The following is a 25594-nucleotide window of genomic DNA, read 5'->3' as shown; positions in this document are numbered from 1 at the left end:
TATCCTGCCAAAGCTGCACCAAGTGCTAGGGACAGGGCTGAAATATGGGACCACTTGTGTGTAACCCCAATTCACCATAAAGAAAATCAGTTTTTGCGCTGGCTGTTCGGTCTATCACTGGGTGCTCCTACAAATTTGTTGCACTTGGAAGCAGGTTGGGGGTTCTATTTCTGATACCTTACGCCTGAAACCACTAATATTGTGGGCGAAACTGTGGCATACCAGGGTGGATGAGTACCATCTTTCACATTGGCCTATAAAGGGCCTAATGAAATCAGAAGTGGGGCTGGGGGGTCACAGCCTATGACTGCATTATATAAAGCAACTCCTGTCCTCCCTGGGTGTTAATAACTAATTCATTAGGCTGCTTCAAGAAGGGGCAATTACTATCTCAAAACTTAAAGCTGCCTTCATAGAGAATAAATAATTAACCCGGCAAAGCTGCGAAATAGAAAAGTCTATGGTGCAATATTTTTGGAAGAAGAGCCCACAGTTGAGCGTGGATAATTAGACCAGCTGGTTTATCAACCCACCCAAAAGGGTTTCATGTTTAATTTTAGAACAAATAGCCTACCACTAGCCTCAGTGGTGGCTGGTTGGTCGAGGGGTAACACCCAGGCCATAACGCCTTTTTGTGCATGTAATGGAACTACAGTAGATGACTTCATTCATTTCTTATTTTTTTGTCCTATTTTAAAAATACTCAGAACATTTATTTTACCTCTTTTAATATTGTACAAGGTTTGCACGATAGGTGAGGCCATGACATTGCTGTTTTCCATTCCCTGTAAGAATGTGGATGATTCTATGGTTTTATTGAAAATCCTTTATATTTAAGAAAACTGCATGTTGTTTAAAAAATGTACATTTCATGAGAGGTTTTTGAGATTTGTATATTTGTGGAGTGCACAGCCTGCTTTTATGAAATAAGAATTTCGAAATAATGTTTGATTTGTATTGTGTTGGCAGTTAGTGTGGAAATGCACTGCCAAAACATGAACTATATAAGTGTATTAAATCATTTGTGAAATTGGAACGTTAATTATGTATATATGAATGTGAACTGAACACTAGTATGACTGGCGAGGCATTAATAGCTTCAAAAGATTCATTCTGGGAAAGCATATAGATTATCAATTATTGATTGCATGTTATGTTCCAGGTACAGAAAGACTTCAGCAACAAAGAAGGTGGCTCTTTGTGTTCTGAAAAAACTGGGGATACGCAAGACTGCCAAAAAATATAAGGGATCAATAAATCAAGCATTCAATGTGGGTATCCATGAGTTGTTGACTCCAATGCCAGTTTTTCCTGTCAAAGTTCACAGATATCGCTGTCTTCGGTACCCCAATCCAAGAAATAACAAGTGAAATAAAAGTTAAAACACAGCAATGTTGGAAAAGCGAGAACATGTAGTGGTCCAGTTACAATCACTACTGAAACAAGCTAAATTATGTGTGTCCTTGGAGGAAACTCTGTAGCTTCAGGACATGATAGCGAATGTGTCGGAAATGATGAATGATGAATGGGAAGCATGCTTAGTGAGGAGGCCGTTTTGTGGTGAGTGTGGAGCGAAAAATGAAAGCCCAGGCAGTCTCCACAGGGGTCCATTACAAACCGACGCCTTCAAAGAGTACTTTGCAGGATGTGCTTTATTGCTCACAAAGCAAAGAGTACAAGTGAAGAGTAAAGGCGATTTCACCTTCATCTAGTCTTCACAATTACAATCCCCTTTGTGAGTGTTGAAAATTGCACGCTGGGGATCAGCAACATGTAAGTGCCGGCTGTCCCCTACACATGGGTATGACGCCTTTGCCCTGCACATTTACATTTATTCAAGGATACCGGCACTTTACCAGACCGTCGTACTACGTATTTCCCGGTGGGACACCTGGTTACCTCCAGCTATAAGCTGGAGGTAAGGCAGGTGCCCTACGACCAAAGAATCCCCTAATAACTGTAATTCCCCCATGTGACTCCATGAATGGAGATTTACACCATCACTCCGGCACCCGTAACTCGCCTGACTGAGTGCCAGAAACAGTAACTACATTGAAGGTATCCTTGCGGCTCTACTGCCAGAATACCAGCAAAGTCAGATTGAGGTCCAAGATTTTTTACCTCTTGTCCATGAGCCTTATAGTGCAATTTATTTACAGTAGAAATCAGTAGATCATTACCGAGACAAAATATAAAATAATAATTTCCTCTTTGGACAGCAAGAGTAATCTGGTTATTTTATTTTATCGATTGAATATTGATAAGGCGCACTATACAGCAAAAATGTATTTCTAGGCACCACTAGACAAAAAAAGGGGTGGGAACAAGGGAGATAAACATCAATTACAGTCCTGCTAGGGCTTGTCACATTTGGATCATGCAAGTAACAAGAAGTGCAGGGGGGAGTGGTGGAGGTGGGGAGGTCCCGGGGGTTTCATTGATGGTCAGGAGAGGGGGCATAAAAAGCAGGGTGGGAGAAGAAGGAAGAAACGGCCCAGGAGCTAGGCAAGTGCTGCGGGTAGTCCAGGGGGGCAAGTGCCAGGGAATTCCAGGGCAGACCCTCCGTCTAGCTGCAAGGATGGGGGGTGGACCAGACTCAGGAGGGATACCCAACCCACCAGGCTAGTTAGGGAAGGGGGCCCGTAAGGACAGTGCTGGTGTGTGGGGCTGCTGGAATATACTGGTCAAGGAGGGCCTGGTGCTCTGCATGACTCATAAGGGGCCAGGCAGCCAGTCGCAGCGGCAGAGAGGGGCATTAGCAAGGGAGGATGAGAGGGAAGGAGGTAGAGTAGAGCAAGGTCTTGAGAAACATCCAAAATTTAAGGGAGGTGCAGCCCAAGTCTGAGAGGGGCAGGGAGACCATTCCAAAGGGAGGCACCGGCCGAAGAGAGATCTACCCCCCACTCTTTGCTTGGGAAAACGTACGATCTGCAAAGAGTTGGAGCTAGAGGACCATGGGGCTCTAGCAGAGAGGTATTTAGGGAGAGAGAGTTGGATGTAGCAGGGACCCAGGACCCAGAACACCTTGTGGATGATGCAGAGGGTCTTGCATTTGATCCTTGCAGCCACCATGAGCCAGTAGAGAGATTTAAGGGCTGGAGAGATGTGGTCCCTGGGCTTGAAGCCAAGGATCAGTCTCGCAGTCCTATTCTGGATTAATTGAAGGGGGCATGGGGAGAGAGGAAAGAGGCAGAGTGAGGAAGAGGCTGTTGCAGTAGTGCAGCCTAGAAAGAACCAGAGCTCTGGAGACATTGAGTTTCTGGGGGAAGATGAGGAAGTGGAGAATGCCTCGGAGGAGGTGAACGTGAAAGTGGGCCTTCTTGGCAAGGTCTGGGATGTCAGGAGAGAAGGAGAGAGGAGTCAAAGATGGCACCAAGGTTTATAGCCTCCAAGATGGTGAGGGGAGGGTAGCGAAGGAGGGCGTCCAGAAAGTGGGAGGGAAGCATGGAGCAGGGGTCCCAATGAGAAGGATCTCGGTCTTACTGGCATTAAGACAGATCATTAGCCATGCAGCATGCCTGAATAGCAGTCAGACAGTCAGGAATGGGAGAGGAAGAAGAGGAGGTAGTAGAGGGAAGCTTGAAGGAGAGCTGTATGTCACCATCATACCACTGAAAATTAGGAGAGAAGGAGGAGGTCAAGTGGCCAGAGGGACAAGGTAGATGTTGAAGAGCCAGGGTGATAGGATAGAGCCCAGAGGGAGCCGCAGGTAGGGAGTGAGATGGAGTAGAGGAAAGGGCCCAGTTGCACCTAGGAAGGTCGATTAGATAGGAAGGAGTATAGATCAAGAATTCACTCAGTAAAATGCGCAACATGTTCATTCATTGCTATGATTTTATGCCCAATGGTTGAGATGTGTTTCGGCCTCAGGGCCTTTTTCAAAACCGGACATATACTGGTTAGTCATACAGCATGCACCATCAAAAACGTTTGGACCTCTTTCTTTTGCAATGAAGAAAATTAAATTGTCAACTGTAACACGTGTTTCGGCCTTGGGGCCTTTTCCAGACATATACTGGTTAGTCATACAGAATGCACCATCTGTTTACATTTACACATGCCAGGCAGAGAAAAGGGGTTGGAGTATGGTAGGATTTGAAGGTAAAGGAAAAATAAGCATCGGAATAAACAAACAAAAAAAGAAAAAATATTATTTGGAAATACTGAAAAGTCTCCCCAAATCTAAATATTAAAAATACTCCAACATATTATCATGCCCAATGTCTTTCTGTTGGGAAAGGTAAAGCCACTGTATTGTGAATAACATTGGTATCCCAGTGTGGTCCTATAATGAAGATCACCATTCTAGAATAAGCCAGAAAAATAAAGTCTTCATGTCAATTGACAAGAATGCCTGGATAGCACTGCAATTCCCATTCATTCCTCACGTTACTTGGGTCCAGACAAATTATTTATCCTCATACCAGTTTGTTCATGAAAAATCTGTCATCACCCACAAATTGTGTTTCAACATCTTCCCCATGTCCTATATGAGACTCTCATATCTTGAGGTTAAACTGTGAAAAATGAGAAAGTATTTTCAAGATGAACGCGATTATAGGGAGGATTGCGTATAAACCTTTCAGAGTAAATATGATCTCAAGGTGTCACCTTCAAGGAGAAGTACCCCAAATACATCAACGCAGAGCTCGGATATTGAATCTGACCAAGAGGCATCGTGCTCAGGAGAACCAGGTTTGACCAGCATCAACAAAAGGTACATGTATCAGATCGAGCGATTTAGGAAGGGCAACAGAATCACTCCCATTAAGCATCCATTTTCAACTACCACCAAACTCATCTACAATCACTCCAACACAGGAGGCGAGGAAGGAGGGGGTGAAATAACGGAACAAATCCAAGTTTTGCAACAGATCCAATGAAACGAATAACAAGAGCCAGCACCAAGGGTGGAACCAGCAGACACCTATGAACAACTTAGTCATCAATTTGTCTAAATGACATCTTACCAATGAGGAATTGTGTGTTCTTAACACAGGACAATCCTTTGCACCCTTAACGGTATTGGATCGGATTAAATTCATTAGGAAATTAAAAGCGATTTTTCTTTTTGTTTTTTGCTACACGGGTGACGAGATTTGAAGCAGCGAGTGCACATGTTCAACAAAGGTCTCTAACAATAACAGAGAGAGAATGAGATCCACTAGAGGAGCATGAAGATTTTCAAATGAGGAATCTGATGCAAGATTTGGAAATCTAGTCGACAAACAGATTTTCAGCTGAAACCTAAATCAAAGTCTGTGCCTCAATCAGCTCAAGACAATAATATTGATACATTCTGGAAAGCAGTCGTTCTTGACAGTAACAAGGAACACCCAAACTTCGTGAGAGATCATTCTAAATCATTCAAATGGGTGAACCTGTCCACCCAAGAGAGGCAGGCACTGAAGGCTCTAAGAACAGACATGTCAATTGTTATTAAGGAGGCAGACAAGGGGGGTAATATTGTCCTAATGGACAGAGACAATTATATTTCCATGGCAATGCAGCACCTCAATATCCCGGGCTGCTACAAACAACTTAAGCAAAATCCGAAAAAAGAAGTGAATGACCACCTAGCGGAATTGATATCTAAATGGCATAGACAAGGGTTGGTAACAGACGCTGAGAAAGTGTTTGACTATTAAGGAACCCACACTCCCGACGATGTACTTCTTGCCTAAGATTCATAAGGAATACGACGGAACACCGCCAGACCTAACTTGAGCGGGATTGGCTGGGCAACACAACCTCTTGCAGAATATATTGACATCATGCTCAGACCCTTCGTCACTCAACTTAAATCATACCTGAAAGACACCACCAGTGTATTAAATATGATCAAAAGATTTTGATGGGAAAAGGAATATCTACTGTCAACACTCGATGTGCGAGCATTGTATACATCTATCAAACATGAACTGGCACGTCAGACAATCAGGTATGTATTTAGAGACAGCTCGGCCTCACACTACTACCATGTAAACATGTTAATTGAAATGTTGGACGGCTCATAACAAGTTTATATTAAATGACGAATATTACCAACAAGTTCAACGTGTAGCGATGGGCACGGAATATGTGCCAGCACTGGCCAACCTCTTTATGGGGCTATTTTGAAGACTGTCATCTATACTAATGTGAAATAGTCTGAACATGTAGCACTATAGGCGAGACACATCGATGATATTGTATTGATTTGGAAGAGTAATTCGCAGGAACTGAAGGACTTCATAAAGGAGATTAATAATAATGACTTTGGCATATCGTTTACTGGGACACATAGTCCCAAGAGATCAACTTTTTGGATTACAAATGTATGCACTTGGTAATGAGTTAAGAACGAGGACATTTAGGAAACCAACAGAGATTAACTCTAGGCTGTATGAAACCAGCTGCCATCATGACGCAGTGGTACGGAACATACCAGTTGGGGAATTTGTTAGGGTCAGAGCAATTGCCAAGATCACAATATATTTGAGATCGAATGCCAGCTATTGTCAGACTGCTTTCAGGAAAGAGGATACAATGCAAATCATGTAAAAATGGCATTGGATAAAGCCAGAGGCATGAAGAGGGATGATACCCTGGAACAAAGAAAGGATCAGGAATCAGACAGACATCATACTGAGGTCAAACTCATAACAAGAGTCTGTCACAACCATTACAGAAATAGCAGGATTATTAAACACTGGCATCTATTACAGCTGTGTAGGGACCTAGCTGCACATGTGGGCGAAAAGCCGAATATGGTTTTTACAAGAGCTAACACCCAGAGCAGTCTGAGTCCATCTTCACTACCATGTCCAATGACAGAAGCAGACATAACTTGGCTAAGCCCTATAAGAAAGGGCTTCTATAAATGTGGAATCTGCACAATGTGAAAACATGCACTAGATGTAATAGATCATTTTACTGACTCCGCAGGCATCACATGGCCATTTACAGACTTCATAAACTGTCAAACGACCCTTGTTTGCATAAGAGAGAGTGTGTGAGAGTGTGTGAGAGAGAGTGTGTGAGAGAGTGTGTGTGAGAGAGTGTGTGTGTGTGTGTGTGAGAGAGTGTGTGTGAGAGAGTGTGTGAGAGTGTGTGAGAGAGAGTGTGTGTGAGAGTGTGTGAGAGAGTGTGTGTGTGTGAGAGAGTGTGTTTTTTTTCTAAGATCTACATTGGAAGCACGATTCGATGTCTAAAAACTAGAATAAGGGACACCATGTCGTCAATTCACAGCCAGGACCCACGACTCCCACTGGCGATTCATTGGCAGAAGCATCACCAACTGGAACACAAAAATGACATTAAGTTTACAGTGTTGAAAAAAGTAACACTGAGCAAAAGAGGGGGCAGCAAAGAAAGGCTACATCGGCAAATGGAGGCGAGATTAATTTTCCACTTTAAGACAACCGAGACAGGATTGAACTTTGACCATGAACTCAGTGCATTTTTATAAAATAATCTTTTTGTAATGATATGTATAAATGATCTGGTCAATATATATGCGTTAGGCAGTTTGGCAAAACTATGTGTAAGAGTAACTGAGAATGTAGTAACTAACCAATGCACAAAATGGAGCATGCTACCTGTTCAAAAATGTTTGATTTATGATGGGTCAATTGGGATATAAGTCTGGTATTTCTTGTATGTCTATGACAGTTTATGCCACAATTGGCAACATGAGGCAATTTTTAGGTCCAAAAGGAATGAGAGACAGCGGATCGCGGTTATGAATGATCCCTAATGGGACACAAAGTGGAAAACCAACTGTAAGTAGTGAGTGTTCAAACTTGTTCAACATTGCAATAGTTAAGTGAATGGCGCCATCTGATGTCGACTAGAGCAGTAGACTTATTATAGCAGGAATAGGGAACATGGTAAGAAGAGAATAGAACACTCGAATTAACGGTGGTTTTGTAGCAACCCCGTAGTTAATGGTATAGTCGAATCGGGGCAGGGCCTCAAGCTTGCTGAGGCATGAATAGTGCAGTTAAGATGGCGGTTGCCGTTCCTACAGGGATCGTGGCCACAAGGAGAACTGAACTCTGTGATTATGGTAAGTCTGAGAGAATGGGAATACTACATTCTAGAGGAGCGTTACAGGACTTTTAAGAAGTGCTATTGTTTTGTGAATAGGACTATGGTGATTGCACTTAATTTACGCAAATGAACCCTGATACAATTGTATTAGTTAAACCCAGTGGGAGTCAGACGGAGGCACTTGGCTAATGTGTTTTTTTTCTTCTAAAATAGATAGCATTTTGCTTGAGAGCCTAAAGGTAGATTGAAGTTTACTTGTACTACAACTAGGTAGTTTGTGTGAGGGGGAGTTGCATTTGAAACATTTAAGTACAATTTGAATGTCAGACGAAAGATTTTGGATGGATTGGGGGATTCATTTTTGGTTCACACCATTTAGCAGTTATCTGTAGATCTATATAGACCGCAGTATGATTTCTGTTTATGTAGTACAAATTGGCACTCAATGTTTATTTCAACAGTGTAACGAGGGATTAACCCGAAACTGACAGTTGACAATTTAATTTTCTTCATTGCAAGAGACAGAGGTCGAAACGTTTTTGTTGAGTAATGCATACAAAATCTGTTTGTGGACTCAAGATATGAGAGGCTCATGTAGGACATGGTGACAAAGTTTTAACACAATGTGTGGGTTATGGCAGATTTTTCATGAACAAGCTGGTATGAGGATAGATAACTTGCCTGAGCCCAAGTAACGTGAGGAATGAATGGTTATTACACTGCTATCTAGGCATTATTGTCAATTGACGTGAAAACGTTATTTTTCTGGCTTATTCTAGGATGGTGATCTTGATTATAGGACCACAATAGGATACCAATGTTATTCACAATACAGTGGCTTTACCTTTCCCAACAGAATTACACTGGGCATGATAATATTTTGTTAGGTTTTTATTTTTAGATTTGGGGAGACTTTTCAGTATTTCTAAATAATATTATTTCTTTTTCTTTTATTCCGATGCTTATGTTTCCTTTACCTTCAAATCCTACCCTACTCCAACCCTTTTTCCCTGTCTGGCATGAGAAAATGTAAACAGATGGTGCATTCTGTATGACTAACCAGTAAATTTCCGGTTTTGAAAAAGGCCCCAAGGCCCGAAACACTTGTTAACCATTGGGCATAAAGTCATAGCAATAAATGAACACATGGCACATTTTACTGAGTGTCTTCTTGATCTACAGTCTTTTGGAGCATGGGGAATACTCTTGACACTCGAAATACGACAAAGTGTTTAGACCAGCTGGTTCATTGGACGAAAACCCTGTCGCAAAATCTTGTGAATACCCCACCTTCTTTATATCCAAGCTTTAGGTAGGAAGGAGCTCAACCAATCCAGTGCTACCTGGTTACTATTACGAGGGCCATTCCAACTGTAATTTTGTACTGAAAACAAGGACGATTGAGGATTCAGAACCTGAAACATTCGATGTCATTGAAATAGTTGCCAGAGTAATCCCAACTGAAAATAATTTGAGGCAGAAGCCCACAAATGTGTAGCTTTCTGCAGCAGGATTTTAGTGATTGGAGAAGAAAAATGGGAATCTCATCCTCCATTTTTAAAAAAGATTCTTGGACATCTTTATGCCAAATTAAGGTACAGACACTGAAACGAATGTGGTTTCTGTAGAGAAAGTTCTCTCACAAGAAACAAAACCAAAATCTTGGATGTTCCCAATCCTGCTCGGAACGGCTCAAGGTTGATTGCAGACAATCTGTACAGACTCTGATTCTTATGGCGAAGTATATTGATTTGAACAGATGCAATAATAGATCATTTGAATGAATTTGTAGCGCAGAGGGTTTATGGAGTGGGTAATTGGCAATCAAAACCACAAAAATGACACCATTGATGGCCACAATATTTTCCATGGGATGGGAATACGCATGTGATTTATTATAATGAGTTTCAGAAGTTATGTTCCTGGAGCAGAAATGTCATTGTCCTTTGAAAATTCTAAACAAACAGTGCTTCCAGCACAAAAAGCATCAAACTCAGCCAAATTACTTCCATCCCTTTAAATGTCAATCTAATTGATCTCTTGTGGAATACAAGTAAACCCGTTGAAAGTGCCACACACAGAAAGTCTTCTAATATCAAACATTATGTGCATATGTAATCAACATTTTATACTTTTCTTTTCGTTATCACTTTTTTCCAGTCTGTATTTGAATTTGGTTGTTGTTAAATAAGGGGCAATACAGTGTTGATGCTTCAAGTTACCAACAAAAAACAAACACATAAGTAGCATGTATTGCGATGTTAAATGCTTTATGCACATATATGCAAGAGTGGAGTAATAGTTTATTGTATAGCATTTGTTTCCTACTGGGCTTTTGATCGTTTTGGGATTTTAAACAATACACTGCACATCCCTTACAATAACACAAGGACTGCTTTTGTATACATTAGTTGACGTTTGTTAATTTTAAGGCTTTTGTCTACAGGACAAAATGTGACAGCACCGAACCAGTGTGGCTAAATCTACAAAAACATGGAATGTACAAGATCTGGGAAGTGGGATAATAATTTGAAGGGGCACTGTGAGAAACCCAAGGGTGTTCTCCCAGGTAAACCACGGGAAACCCTTATTCAGGTGGCATGGGGAGGGCCGGCGCTCTCAGATCCCAACCCTGGCGGTGGACGAGCGAGGGAGGATCACCTGGGTAGGGGAACCCCGGGTCATACTTGGAGGGATACCCCAGGTGAGACGCAGTATTATACAGGAAAGAGGGACGAGGAAGACGAGGCCTATGAAGCCTTTATAGGTTGTACCAAATCGACTTCCCTTCAATTCAATGAACGTCCTCCTCGGAAAGCCAACAACCCCTCTGTATATAGCCAATCCCCTAGGATCCCAATTTTCATTGCTCCCAGAAACTACCTATCCCAGAATCCTTCTTTATCTAATTCCTACTTGACTGATTCCAACCGTTCTTCTCCACGTCCCTCTGATTGTTTACCACACTCCCAAAAGGCTCAGATAAAAAACTTTGTTTCCCACAATCCTCTTTGTTTATTTCTCGATCCCAGCTATTCCCGTAACCCTGCAAACCCTACCAATCCGTCCTTTCCAATTAACATTTTCTGAATACTCACAAACCCTCCTGCTTATTTCACAAACCTTCCCTATACCCATCCTACCCCGTAAGAAACGCAAAAACTCTATCTCTTCCCTTTTCCGACACCCACACTTTTCCCCAATGTAGAAAACAATGGACTGGTAACAGCACTGTGTACCTGACATGTCCCAATACAAGGATCAGGCAATTGATAAGAATCACACACACAAGGTGGCCCTTCCTTTTCCCCACAGCGATAAATGGTGGAGCCAGAGAGCGCAGTACGAGCAAGGCGAGCACGGAAGACAGCACGACAGCACAGCTACGCAGGCGTACCAGTTCAAGAGTAGGATAAAGGTGGCAGGAATCAAGAGGGTGGCGAGGAGAGAAGTGACAATGCCCTTTTCTTCACAGGCCCGCCGAACCTTCATGGAAGAGAGCCTGAGACCACGAACAATAGCACAAGTGTCTTGTAGCAGATGTCAAAGGTGCACAGGGCAAGCCAACCCCGATAAGTAGCAAGAAAAACTCCTGCAACCGTGCTACCGGCCTTGACTCTAATAAAGAAGAAAAGCCAAGCAGTTCTTCACAGTCGGTGAGTCAAGGGGAGAATCGATAAGAACTGAGCTGTGTTGAATGAGAAGCACAAAGTGGCAAGTTTGAACCAAGTTAATAAACTGTGTAAAGAACTGTAAGAAGTGTTAAGGGGAGACCTCCTGCAGAGGGAAAACCCGCACCACGTGGGTGCTAATTTAAGAGACTCTGGTTGATCCCCATCCGAGCGAACTACTGGTACCAGAAGGCTGTAGGAGAATCGCTAAAAGAGGTCAAATTGGTTATACAGGAGGTCTAGTAAAATCTCTGTACAATCAAAAGACTTTGATCGGCAGACTATGTGAATGCAAGGGAAGTGAATCCCGCATTGAGAGTAAGCAAGGGAAGTGAATCCTGCATTGAGAGAAAGCAAGGGAGGTGAAGCCCACAAATACAAGCTAATGTGAAGTTGGCAAGAGTGAGCCCGACCGAGGGATCATGATGAGAAGGGGGCAAGTTTAAAGTCCCAGGAAACAGTGTGTTGACAAAAGTGAACCTGGCGGAGGGATGTCCACTAGAACTGTTTTGAAAAGACATCAAGATTTGTGAGCAACAGAGCAGCCATAGTGAACCCAGAGAAGGGAGGTTGAAAGTAAGGAAGGGTAACTGTCCAGAAGAGGGGGAACCAGGGGTGAAGCCACCACCCTACGTGAAACTATAGTAAGCAATTGAGAAGGGTCAGCGGCCAGAAGAGGGGGACCAAGGGGTGTGAACCCATCACCCAGTGAACATTGAAAACACGTTTTCATTTGATAAAGGAACTTTGCTTTGTAACCGGGGAGGCCCTCGAATGTGAGAATGCATGGCTATCTGGGGTCTTGGTATCATTAAAGATCTTTCTAGGGGTTTGTGCCCAGAAGAGGGGAATCTCAGGGTGAAAGTCGCCACCCAAAGCCCATGGAAAAGAGACTGTGTATTTCTTTTTTGTTGTTAGTTGAATACTTCAGGCCCCGAAGGCAAGAGACTTTCAAAGGCAACGAGACTTGGCCATCGACAGTCCTGAGAACTGTAATTGGAACTGGTCTCGTGCTGGAGAAGCCCAAGACTGTACTGTGCTCCAAGCTCTCATCTTACCCTGTGTCCAAAACATGGGGCAGGGAGGCCGAGGCTACTGAATCCTGACGACAATGCATTACTTACCGTAAAAGCATTTCTGATGGTTGTATCTGCTTAGATTCACATGCTGTGCATAGGTCCGACATCCAGTGGTCACTGCGCAGTATTGCATTTTGTTTTTCGTAGTCGAAAAGGGGACGTCGACAAGGCGTGTCTGTAACACTATCCCTATAGTGACGTGCGTTGTACCCACAATCCCTCACGCGTCGAGGTCCCTCTGTTTGTATTTTTCTGCCCTGAGGGAGCCTTCTAGACGTGAGTGAGTACAGAAAAGAGAGAAATATAGTAGAGGATGTCTATGTTCCTTCCATCTGAGCGGGGAGGAAGGGCGGGCGCATGTGAATCCAAGCAGATACAACCATCAGAAATGCTTTTACGGTAAGTAATGCATTGTCTTCTGATGTTTGTTAATCTGCTTAGAATCACATGCTGTGCATAGACTAGCGAGCAGTACCCGGAGTTGGCGGTGGGTTATGCGAAGGAACAGTAGAGAAAAGATGTCTTAATACTGCCTGTCCCACCTGGGAGTCAGATCTAGAGTGTGCATCTAGACAGTAGTGTTTTGTAAAGGTGTGCACCGAACTCCAGGTAGCCGCTTTGCAGATGGACTCAAGGGGAACATTTGCAATGAATGCTATGGAAGCCCCAGTGCCTCGAGTGGAATGTGCTCTTGGCTTGAAGGGTAGTTCTCTCTTAGCAAGAGTGTAACAGAGAGTGATGCATTGTACAATCCATCTAGATATAGTGGATTTAGAGACTGCATCTCCTTCTCTTCCTGCTGCCACCGAGACAAAGAACTGATTAGTTTTTCTCAGTGATCTGGTTCTTTCCATGTAGAACATGACAGCTCTGCGTACATCTAGTGTATGCAGACTTTTTTCTCCCAAGCTGGAAGGGTTTTGAAAGAACGTTGGTAGTTCTATAGATTGGTTTACATGAAATTTCGAGATGAATTTTGGTGCAAACCTTGGGTGTGTGCGAAGAACCACCTTATCCTTGTGAACTGATACGAAGGGGTCTAGTACAGAAAGAGCCTGTAGTTCACTTACTCTCCTAATGGAGGTGATAGCTATTAGGAAAGCAGTCTTAAGAGTGAGGTATTTAAGGGTTGCCTTGTGCATGGGTTCGAAAGGAGTGCCCATGAGTCTAGAAAGTACCACGTTTAAGTCCCATCCGGGAGCTGGGTTAGCTATCGGGGGGTGTATTCTCTTTACCCCTTCCATAAAGGCCTTGATAACTGGTATCTTCCACCACGACACTTTAAGTTGGGAAGTGGTGTATGCAGAAAGTGCCGCTAGGTGGACTTTAATGGAATTAAACACTAGACCTGAATCCAGTAAATGGGTCAAGTACAGAATAATGTTAGTGGCAGAGCAGTCAACCGGGTTGATGTTCTTACTTCTACACCAGATGACAAATATTTTCCACTTGCTAGAATAGCAGTGGCGAGTATTAGGTTTTCTGGCTTCCCTGAGGATGTCCATACATCTCTGAGGGAGATGTAAATGTCCAAATTCTATGATCTCAGGAGCCAGGCTGCTAAGTTCATGGTCTGAGGGCATGGATGCAGTTTCCTGCCCTTGTCTTGTGACAGCATGTTGTACGGGCAGGGAAGTTTCATTGGGGGAGATAGGGACATCTCCATCAAGTGAGCGAACCATGGCTGCCTGGCCCACATTGGGGCTACTAGTATCATGGTAACCTGCTCTTGGTGCATCTTGTGCACCACTTTGTTGAGGAGGGGAGTCGGGGGAAAGGCGTAAACAAATTTCCCTGACCATTGAATCAACAGACCGTTCCCCTTGGACTGGTTCTGGGGGTATCTGGAGGCGTAACTTTGGCATTGTGAGTTCTCCAGGGTTGCGAACAAGTCTATTTCCGGGAAACCCCATTGCGTGAAGAGGTCTAAGACAATGTTTTCGTGTAATTGCCATTCGTACTCTTTGGGTAGGGGGAAGTCTCTGCTGAGTTTGTCTGCTAGCAGATTGAGTTCCCCTGGTACATGTTGTGATAGTAGGAACATGTTGTGTTTGAGAGCCCACTTCCATATATTCTGGGACAGCTTGGACAGTCCTGGAGAGTGAGTGCCCCCTTGCTTGTTGAGATAGTGCATGGCTGTGGTGCTATCTGTGAGGACCATCACTGTCTTTCCTTGTAAGTGTTCCTGAAAGGCTTTCATTGCTTTGAACACTGCTAATAGTTCCAGCAGGTTTATATGCTTGGATGCTAAGCTCGGAGTCCACACTCCGTGAGCAGTCTGATGGGATAGGTGAGCCCCCCATCCTGTAAGGGATGCGTCAGTGGTTAGAGTGGCTTCCACTGCGGGTGTGGCAAAAGTTTTCCCTAATAACAGGTTTTCCTTTGTCCACCACCGTAGCGAGAGAACCAAGGCCTGCGAGACCACCACCAGATCGTCCCATTGTCCGCTGGCCTGACACCACTGGCTGTAGAGCCACTCTTGCATTGGGCGCATGCGCAGGCGCGCGTGAGGTACCAAATAAATACATGACGCCATCATCCCTAGCAAGCGCATTGCTTTGCGTACCGTCACCTCTCGACGTGCCACATATTGGGGGATCTGAAACAGCATGTTTTGGACCCTCTCGTTGGAGGGGAAGACGAGGCCGTCCTTTGTTCGAATTAGAGCCCCTAGGAATTGTTTGATTTGGCTGGGGTCTAAGCTGGACTTCTTTTCGTTGATGGAGAAGCCCAGTTGGGACAAAAGGTCTACGGTCCTTTGGGTATTGGAGAAGCATGTTTCGTAAGAATCCCCTGTTATGAGCCAGTCGTCGAGGTACGGGTAAACCGGGATGGATAATCTGCGCAGGTGGGCCGCTGCCACTGCCAGTACTTTCGTAAATACCCTTGGTGCAGATGCTATCCCGAAGGGTAGTACTCTGAACTGATAGTGTTTGTTCTCTATCTTGAACCTGAGGTATTTTCTGTGCGCTGGCAACATTAAAATATGAAAGTATGCATCTTTCATGTCTAGTGTTGTCATGTAATCCCCCTGTGATAACAGTGGGATTACTTCCTGCAAGGTCACCATACGAAACTTTTGGGGTTTGACAAAGTTGTTCGCTGGGCGCAGATCTAATACAGGGCGCATGGTTAAGTCCTTTTTGGGTACAAGGAAGTACACTGAATAAATAACTTCTGTTACCTGAGATAGGGGGACAGCCTCTATAGCTTCTTTTTTCAGTAGCTCTTCTACTTCTTGAAGAAGAATAGTGAGGTGTTCCGGTGTCATGCGTCGGTTCCGTGGGGGTCTGTATTTCGGGGAACCGTTGAATTCGATGCAGTATCCGTGGGCTATGGTGGATAATACCCAGCGGTCTGACGTTATTCCCTCCCATGCTGAAAGGAACGATGTTAGCCGGCCCCCGACCGGTGATGCATGGGAGGGGACCCGAATCTTTGGGTCATTTGTTGGTATTGGGCGTGGGGCCTTTTGGACTGGAGCCGCGCCCTCTTCCTTTGCCACGACGTTGGCCTCTTTGACTGAACTGGGTGCTTTGGTTAGAGGGCCAGTTGGTAGCAGAGTAAAATTGTTGTTGGCTTTGCTGCTGGCGTTGGCCACGAAAGGAGCGTATATTGCCATAGCTGCGTCTGTTAGGTGGCCTAGAAATTTGGTCAAGAGTCTTGATGGTATCAAACTCCTTCTTCGCATGTTCTAGGGCCTCATCAACTGCTTTCCCAAACAGATGTGTTTGCTCTATGGGCTTATTTATTAGGGAAGCCTGAGTTTCTGGCTTAAATCCCGAATTGCGCAGCCAGACATGGCGTTTGAGAAGTATTCCCTGAACCAGCGAGCGGCCAGCCGTCTCTGCGGCATCTAAGGAGTTTTTTACAATGCCCTGGTTTACAAGAGTTCCCTCTGATATAGTAGCCAACAGGCGTGAACGCAGGGGTTCTGGTGCTTCCTCTGCTTCGCTGCGCAGCTTGCTCCACTGTGCATCTGCGTAGCTAGCTAGTAGGGAATTGTTATTCGCGATCCTGGTTGAGAAGGCGGCGGAGGTCGTGATTCTCTTCCCAAGTGCATAGAGCTTCTTGCCCTCTTTGTCAGGTGGTGCCTCACTAGTAGATAGTGGTACCCCCGCTCTCTTTCTTGTGTTAGTCACTACCAGAGAGTCCGGAATAGAATGTCCCCTGATGTACAAAGGGTCAGAAGACGAAGGGCTGAAGAGCTTTTCTATCCGAGGGTTTACCCCTCTGACTAAGGCCGGATTGGAAAGGGAAGGAGTTATTCTTCTCTTTATAGAAGCCAGGAGCGGAATGGACTGGCTGACCGGGGCTTTTTCTTTAATAACTTTTTCTACAAAGTCTATGTCCGGAAGAGTGTCCCCTGTGTCTATTTCAAAATGCGCTGCTGCCTTGCGCAATAGTGCATTAAGTGAAGGCTGGTCATCTATGGGGGAGGTGTTCCCAATAGGTGAGTCCTTGGGAGGAGAAGGATGAAAGACATCAGGGTCTGAGTGCACTGATGGGGATTGCCAAGGCTGCACTGATGGGGAGTGCCAGGGCTGTGAGGTAGCTGTATCTTCTTCAAAAGCTCCTGCGCTAGTGTAAGGGTCTTCCTCAAACCTCTCCTCCTCAAGTACTTCCTCTCCACCTAAACACTCCTCATCTTCCTGGAGGTATTGCTCCTCTTCAGTGAGGTCATATGCATCTGTAGAAGGGGGAAACAGCCTAGGAATCTTGACCCTAGGGTCATCCTGGGTCCATTCTCTTGGTCTTTTGGGTGTGGGTGGGTTTTGGCTACCCAAAAACCTCTCCATCTTTTCCATACAAGAATGGAGTCTTTCCATGGTCTTATGGGGAACCCCTGAATAGTATAGAGGGGGGAAATCAGTGTTTTCACCTTCAAAACGCTTCGAACGCTCCCACAACGTCGACGAAAGGTTTCCGTCGCCCTCAGAAAAGCCCTCCAGTAGTTCAGAAGTGCCTTTAGATGGATTGGGCAGTTCCTGGCTACTTTTGTGCTTTTTCAGCGTTTCTATGACCTTGGGTGCGGTATTCGACGTCTGTTTCGTCGTCCGCTTACGTTTGTCCTCGGAAACAATTCTCGCCAGACTCTCGACGACGAGTTCGTCAGTCGAGGGTTCTGGAGTCGGCGTTGCCTACGTTGCGCGTTGTTTTTCGACGGCCGCTCTATGGAGCGTTACGTCGGATGTTTTTGAGGTAGCGCCCGTATTAGATGAAAGCCCAATCGCTGGTCGCGGCTGCGTTTGCGGGTGGGGCTTGAGACCCTTGCGGTCTGAGGTCGACGCCGGAGTGCCCTGCGTCCCCTTCGGCGCTGGTGGATCCTTCGTCCTGGACGAAAAAGAGCCGTGGGTTGTGTGCTTAGGCCTATGGGGTCTGTGTGCGTCCTTGTCACCGGGTGTTCATCCCCATAAGCAGGGCATGAGCCGAGCCCGTCGGGGCCGGGGACGGACGTCGAGGAGCGCGAGCGCTCCTTCTGGGGGTTAATGACTTCCGTAACGGACGTCGAGTTATCACCCTCCTCGTCACTTTCTGTAACAGCGGCGGCGGGTGAGGAAACTGACTTCGACATAGCGTAGTCCGCCCACCTCTTAACTTTCCGTTCTTTAAGAGTTCTTGGTTTCAAGAGCTTACAGGCCGCGCAGCTGTCCTCTTTATGATCGAGGGGCAAGCAACGATTACAGAGCTTGTGTTTGTCCTTCCAAGTGTATTTGCCCCTACAGCGTGGGCAAAACTTAAAAGGTGTCCTCTCCATAGCTGAGGCAATAAAAACTGGTGATAACAACCCCAAGGGAAAGATAGGGGAGAAAGAAAGACATTCTCGACGAGAAGGTAAAAGTTCGAAACCCCCACTCTCCCTACTGAATGTAGGCCGGCGAGGCCTGGCCACGTGTTCGGCAGCGCCGAAGGATCTCCTCCGTCTCTTCTCCTCCGTCGAAAACTTGCTCGGCGGAGAAACAGCTTCACAGCTAACGTCGAGGGGAGGGATATTTTAACAATAAGTATATATTAAGGACCGAGGTCCGTAGTAATTGTTTAGCAATGTCTCTCTAGGAGCTCCGCGTAAGGCGACCATAAGCTGGGCGGAAAAAAACAATCTGAGGGACCTCGACGCGTGAGGGATTGTGGGTACAACGCACGTCACTATAGGGATAGTGTTACAGACACGCCTTGTCGACGTCCCCTTTTCGACTACGAAAAACAAAATGCAATACTCCGCAGTGACCACTGGATGTCGGACCTATGCACAGCATGTGATTCTAAGCAGATTAACAAACATCAGAAATATTATTTTAGAAGACATTCTTTTCTTGAGAGCTCTCCCACACCCTTTTTGTATTAGTTGTGAGGTTTGGCAATAGGTTTCTTAGTAAAGGCCTTTTTTATTTTTGACTCAGCACTACTAGGACTGCCTTATTTGTCATTTGATGTTCGATGCTTGTTCCCAGCTTTGATTTACATTTAGATTAGGCGCTTCTTCAATAAACACCCTTGAACTGTGATCACTTGTGTCTGTCCTACTTGTTGTCACCATGAGTTTCTCACAACACTTTGAAGAATGATGCAAAAAGATATTGAAAACTGCAAAATGTAGGTTACGTGAAATGAGAATCACTATCCTTTGCATTTGACACTCTGCCACAAACATACTTGTCAAGAATTCTTTTAAAGATGTAAAGTTGTTAAAATGTTGAAATTGCCCCGAACTGCAAAGTGAGTCAGTGAATTGTGAAGAGTTATTGTCAAACAGGTGTCAATCTACAATGTTCCTGGTTAATGCCAGACCATACAGAATGATAACACAGAGCTATTAAACTGCAGAGTGTCTGGGTGCAAAAAGGTCACTCACACCTAGTAGCTCTAAGATTGATACCCACTTGTGAACGTATTAATGGTTCTTTCTCCATTCGTGGAAACACCAGGATCTACGAATTGAGGCTTTACTTGAGGATTCCTCATTACACCATCATGGTCCACCAGAGCACGACTTGCTGCAAAAACAAAATGAAAAGTATTGTGGCACAGAAATTAGACGTTGCTATGCTACATTGCATGGTTAGTTGAAACAAAGGGTGAGGCGTCCTACCACTTCCTTTTAGGGGTCTTTACCTGTCTGCTTTGGTAAAGGCTAAATGATTTCGCATGCTGAGTATGGCAGTGGCTTTTTTTATTTAGCCACTGTCATGCGTGTTCTAAAAGACAAGCAATAGAGCCCTTAGAGAGTACATTGTAGCATTTTTTATTTTGCTAGTGGTACACATCATATTTTATGCATTTTAAACTTTTTCATAGTGTGTATCTAGAATCAAAGTACATTCTTCTTATTCTAGAAATGCATTAGAAAACAAGGTGACAAACATTGTTGTAACAAAAGTTTAACAAATACAATAGACAGAAACACCATCATTAATGTTTGTTTGTCTTGAATAGGTAATACATGCAAAACAACATGGTGTCTGTGAGCTCTTGAAGAGACAGGGACCTAGTCGTTGGTCAACGTCAAGAAACAGATCGAATAATGGACCGGGATTGTGGAAATGAAGCCCTCAAAGTTATGTGGTCCCGTGACGTTTCGGCAAGGAGCCTTCTTCATGGGCCTTGACTTGGTCTACCCTGGACAAAAATCTGGGGGTTTATATTAACTTCCCGTTGTTGACGATAGGGAGTTCTGTAGGACTATTTGCTTAGGCAGGTCTCATCAGGGAAAGAGCTGCATGTAGATGGTACATCTACTGGAAATGCTGGGGCACAAACGTCTCCAGCCTGCGGCTAGTGCTGGACTGTGTGCAGCGGAGAGAGGGTTTCTCCTTGATCTTGGCGCCTGGTAGGTGACGTGCAGGCAGAAAAACACAGTCGTGCTTCGGGTCTCAGTGGGCTGGGATCTGCGTAAGGCCGTCCCTTGATAAGGCTGTGGAACCCTGTGGGTTGTTGGGTATGCAGTGTCTCTGCTCGTAACTTAAGACATTGCATGGTTAGTGCAGAATTTTTAAGTCTACTCTTCTCCATACTACATGATAGATGGGACCAGACCCCCATGTGTAGCACAAGAGCAGGAACACACTGTAACCACTTCTGTGCACATCACCTCTCAATCATGTGCCCGTGGGCACGAACCTCCAGTTCTTCTCTGCATGGTTACAGAACAGTATAGAACAATTATTAGCCGGGGACAGGTGGGATGGGCAGTATGGGGAAAGAGGACTAGGAGCACAGTAGTCACATCAGTCAGTAACGTGTCCCTTCTCTCCTGTCTTTCATCTCTCCTCCATATTACAGGGCTATAGTTAAGAAGGAATAACCTAGGGCAGATAAAATCATTATGGAAATCAGTTTAACCAAAAGATTTGCAAGGATGGATTCTACAAAAATGGCCTCCGGGCTAGACTTGGAATAGTGTAAATGGAGTGTGTGGCTGCTCAGCAAGGGCCTTTTAAAAGCCACAAATGCAGCCTTTGCTCTTATCAAGATACTACACCGTGGTTACAATAACTCCACTATGAATGCATCAAAAGACGACCTCAACGCAGTCAACTAAGCTCTGGCAGAAACCATGCATCAACAGGACAAAGCCCCTCAAGCCAAATTCCAAGCAACTAATCAGACAACAAATGCACGTCTTTCTACATTAAAAGATCTGGACAAATTCCCATTGACAGGAAGACCATCTATTTAAAAATGTTCTTACCAGCTCACGTCAACCACATAATCTCTGCCAAAGCCAATTATCTTAGCAAAAGCAACTAGAACACTAAAGCAGATGCATATAACAAGGGATGGAGGTACCAAATAGCTCAAAAAGGTACCTCAGCCTCCACCCTGGCCCATTATGAAGCAGACTGTCCCATTGGGGGGTTGGGAGGAGGGAAGTCAAAAAAGAAATTCAACTTTAACACACCTACCCCTAAGAAATGGCTACCCTTCCAGGACTTATTTATTTACAAGAGAGCCTTCTTAAACTATAAGGCAGGGACCACCAAAGCACTATCCAGTCTTGTAAAAAAGAAACTCTGGAAGATAATTCAGCAGAATCCAAGAATTGCAAGAAAGAAAACAGCTAGAAAACATGCGTTCTCTCATCATGAACCCTGACTAGCTAACAACGTATTAAAGCACACCAGGTTGGTCTCCTAACTCCTGTACTTCAGGAAAGAATCAAAGACTCTAAAACCACCTCACCCTGTCCTACCACTACCCTCTACCGGTGCTACGTCCTCACCCTATCCCCCCCACCGCCCTCTTGCCTTATTTATTCACTGTACACTTCTACTCTTGTGCAGAGCTCCATTACGTACCAGCTGGGGTTACAATACAGAGTTCCAAAACATACAAACAGGCACACAACAGAATTGCACCGTTCATGCCAAAATCGCAGAGGTTTGTTTTTTAACTGAGTGGGCTGCAGTATGAAACTCAGTTTGGCCTTAAACACCCAAGTGTGAACAGAGCAGATAAACGGTGTGATGCATGCATGCTCGATCAAAGCCCCTAGCATGCAGAATGTGTATAGAATCCCATCACTAGAAACTGGGACAAAAGCCTGATACAAGAAGGAAAAATAAATGACCATGTCTAAGTTTAGGAATGTCAAATACATATGTTTGGGCCTCCAATGCGCATCTGACGACCTTCTGGCATTGCCCCCCATGGTTACCTCATTGAATCCCTTACAGCCACCAACATAGACTTTGAGAGAACTGTGGAGACTGAAGGATGGATTTGTGTGAGTGTTTAGAAGGGGTGCATGGTCTAGAGTGTGGGAATGACAAAATAAGATTGACTCCTAACTCCAACCACTTGATTACCAATATGTGAAAACATTACAAAGAAGGAATCAAATGGCAGTCAACATCAATGCCGGTCAGGTTGAATTAACAAAGCATATGTTGCAATACATTTGGTCCAAACTTTGCATGTCTGCACTGAAGCTTGAAACCAGGATTTAATTGAGGCAAGTGGCAGCTCACAGACCATTGTACAGGTGGTATCAATCGGGACATGTATTGGAAAAGAGACTGAAGCTGCATTGACAAAGTAGGCACATAGGCACATAAGCGACCCCACCTAAAAGGCAGTAACAATTGAGGAGATTGCACACAATCCTACAGGCAATGGACCCTTTGCAATGCTTTCCACAACTTCTACTCATAATGGTTATTTGCCAGCACCCGCATACATCTACTACACAACATAAAGATTATGATTCTATGAGAGGAACGCAAAAGGGGATTTTCCGACCTGAAACAGATTCCTGCCTCTCCTGCTTCAGCTGCTTCTCAGGGTGGTTCCTGGTTAGAAAAGCCACTGGACGGGACACATCTGGCCTTCCCTCATGTTTAGCATCTACAAAAGAAATATGCATGACCCAACACATCTTCACAAGACCCAGCTATCGTATTAAAGATTCATTATGTGCCTATGAAGAAAGATGAATAACAAGGAAAACATTCTTATCCATCTCAAAATGGTTTCCGCAGGGATTATCATTACTAGAGAGCTCCATGGCACAAGTGGAATGGTCCTTCTCTGCATAATCCTTGTCATAAGCAACATCCTAAATTAACCCTAAGCAACAAACAATTTCAACAAAGGAACCTGTGCATTCCATCGCTGGGGATTTGCTTGTCAACAGAAGTTGCTCTTCCACAAATAATAATGGCTGTGTCTTGTCCAACTAAACAACATTCAGCTTCTCCAACAGATTGCAAGGGATATGTACAGAAGTGCATCTAGGCCACCCAGTCACTGTTCCCCTTGGACATAGTGTGGTAAAGCTCCCACTTCATAGCACTGGTTGTGGCAGGATCACAATGAGGTCATAACCCTTGCAGAACTAACCAATAAATTAATAATGGATGGTAGGAGAGGTACCAAGTGCCATCCAGTCTCCCTGTTACAGTACTGGTCCACTCCAGTAGAGCCATTGTGATCTTAGACTCTGTCCTCCCTCTCTATCGGGATGCTATATCTATACCATGAACTGTTAGTACAGTATTTACTTTGGCTCAAAACACTGATGCTAGTGTAGCTTTGATTCATAAACATTTAGAAGCATAAACAATGACAGAATAAACATCACGAGACGCCAGTGCCATGGCAATCTAAAATTCTTGAAATTCTTAAAAAAGTAAAATGAACACAATCATTAATTAGAAATAACACAGGCATCGGGGGAATTTTCATGAAGGATCGCATCAAGGAATAGTATGTGAATGGGCCGCGAGATTTAGAGAGATAAGTGAGCTTTATGCCTCTCCTCCTTTTGCAGAGGTTACTTGCACATGAAACAACCACAGTGTTCTGTTAAACGCCTCCCAATAGGCCTCTGGGAGGCCCCTCACACACAGGACGAGATTTGGTGAATTAGGATGCCCCTCTTTGTGAGTCTAGAAATTACCCTACCAAAGCATAGATATTATGTTATGTTGGCCGAAAACCAATCGCATCATATGCCCAACATCGCCAAATACAGAATCGTCAGCATAACCATAGAGCGTCCATTTTGTGCCCGCAAGTTCCACCATTTGCTTTCCCTTGCCTTTCTGTTCAAACGCTTTGCAAAATGTATTTCATTTCGTTCTGCTCTTACACGAAGCGAGGCCACAAGTTACATGTTGAGAGACCGGCCCAGACAGAAATGCCAAGTAGTACAGAAATACATTGTTTTCCTCCCTCACAAGTCCTTGAAGGCGAGCAGAGAAGCATTTAATCACCAAGCCCGGTGCCAGCTGGTCTTGTTGAAACTGTAGAAACAGGCTGTTAAAGGCATGAATTGTACTTTCCTAACGGCCCCCCTTTCGGGCCCTCTTAGACTTAGGCTGACCCCTAGTTCACGAGTAGAAACTAGAAGATAGCATGCTTTGGAATGTGTCTCTCCTTCTAACACAGTTTGCTCACTAAACAAGTGCTTTATGTTCTCCATAACAAAGAACCATGTCTGCTTACCGCAAATTGCAACTGTTGCTAAACCAAGTAATATAGATTAAGAAAGAAACGTGTCATAGTGTGTCATATTTGTCATAATTGAGAAAACACAAGGGGGGTAGTCCTGGCTGAAACAGTCAAAGCTGATTGCAAGTAATTGGAATGCAAATAAAATTTAATATGTATCTAATCCTTTGTTATAGTACTTATTCGTATAAATCCAAAGGAAAGATGGGAAGGTACCAAGGAGAAAGGATATATACCACAAACACTTAATTAATATAAGACTGGGAGTATTTTTTATTTACTCTCCTCAGTCAAATGTTCATTTTTAAACAAACAAAGGTTGCATAGACCTGTAAATGGTACAGACATTGCATTATATAATATTTTCATTACTTCACATATTCAGACATGTAAAAAGCAAAAACACATTGATGCATAGATCAACAGAACATTTTTGTTGCTCTAACACAGAACTTTGGATGGGTCTGACAAAAGCCAGGCTAGAGGGTGACCAAAATAGATCGACGTCACTGACATAAATCAAAACCAATTGGAGAACAGGGACCTGTTAACCCCAAGGGGGGAATGGTCCTAGGACGTTTCGGCTAGACAGTGGATCACAGCCTTCTTCATGGAGCCAAGGATTTGGAAACCCCTGTGAAAGAGGAAGAGGTGCTATGGTTAACGCACCTAATGTCATGACAGGACATGGTATACAAAAGAACTCCACATATAGAATTTAATAAAATCCATACAAAAAGGACACACTGATTAAAACGGGAAAACTCTGGTAGACTCATATTATTGGTCAAGTACTGACCTTAACCAGGACAAAGTCCTGGGTGGTGGCCAAATGGCTAAAAATGCGAATTCCAGTGG

General features: G+C 44.3%; 1 protein-coding gene across 7 annotated transcripts in view; it reads right to left on the bottom strand.

The window, feature by feature from the left end:
- The window catches only part of LOC138527208 (zinc finger protein 718-like), a 561133-nt gene that overhangs the window by 132792 nt on the left and 402747 nt on the right, over positions 1-25594 (bottom strand). For 6 of the 7 annotated variants that reach the window (XM_069638322.1, XM_069638323.1, XM_069638321.1 and 3 more), the window contains 2 exons: positions 23024-23128; positions 19666-19779 (listed from right to left, as the gene is read on the bottom strand). In XM_069638322.1, the coding sequence (XP_069494423.1) occupies positions 19666-19779; positions 23024-23128 (219 nt within the window). The remainder of the gene's footprint in view (positions 1-19665; positions 19780-23023; positions 23129-25594) is intronic. The other variant, XM_069638326.1, reaches the window with a different exon arrangement.

Source organism: Ambystoma mexicanum, chromosome 1q, assembly GCF_040938575.1.
Source record: "Ambystoma mexicanum isolate Mex_15411 chromosome 1q, UKY_AmexF1_1, whole genome shotgun sequence".
In the NCBI taxonomy this organism is placed as follows: Eukaryota; Metazoa; Chordata; class Amphibia; order Caudata; family Ambystomatidae; genus Ambystoma; species Ambystoma mexicanum.
Note: the sequence above shows the minus strand (reverse complement) of the source record. Positions and strands in the feature narration are given on the sequence as shown.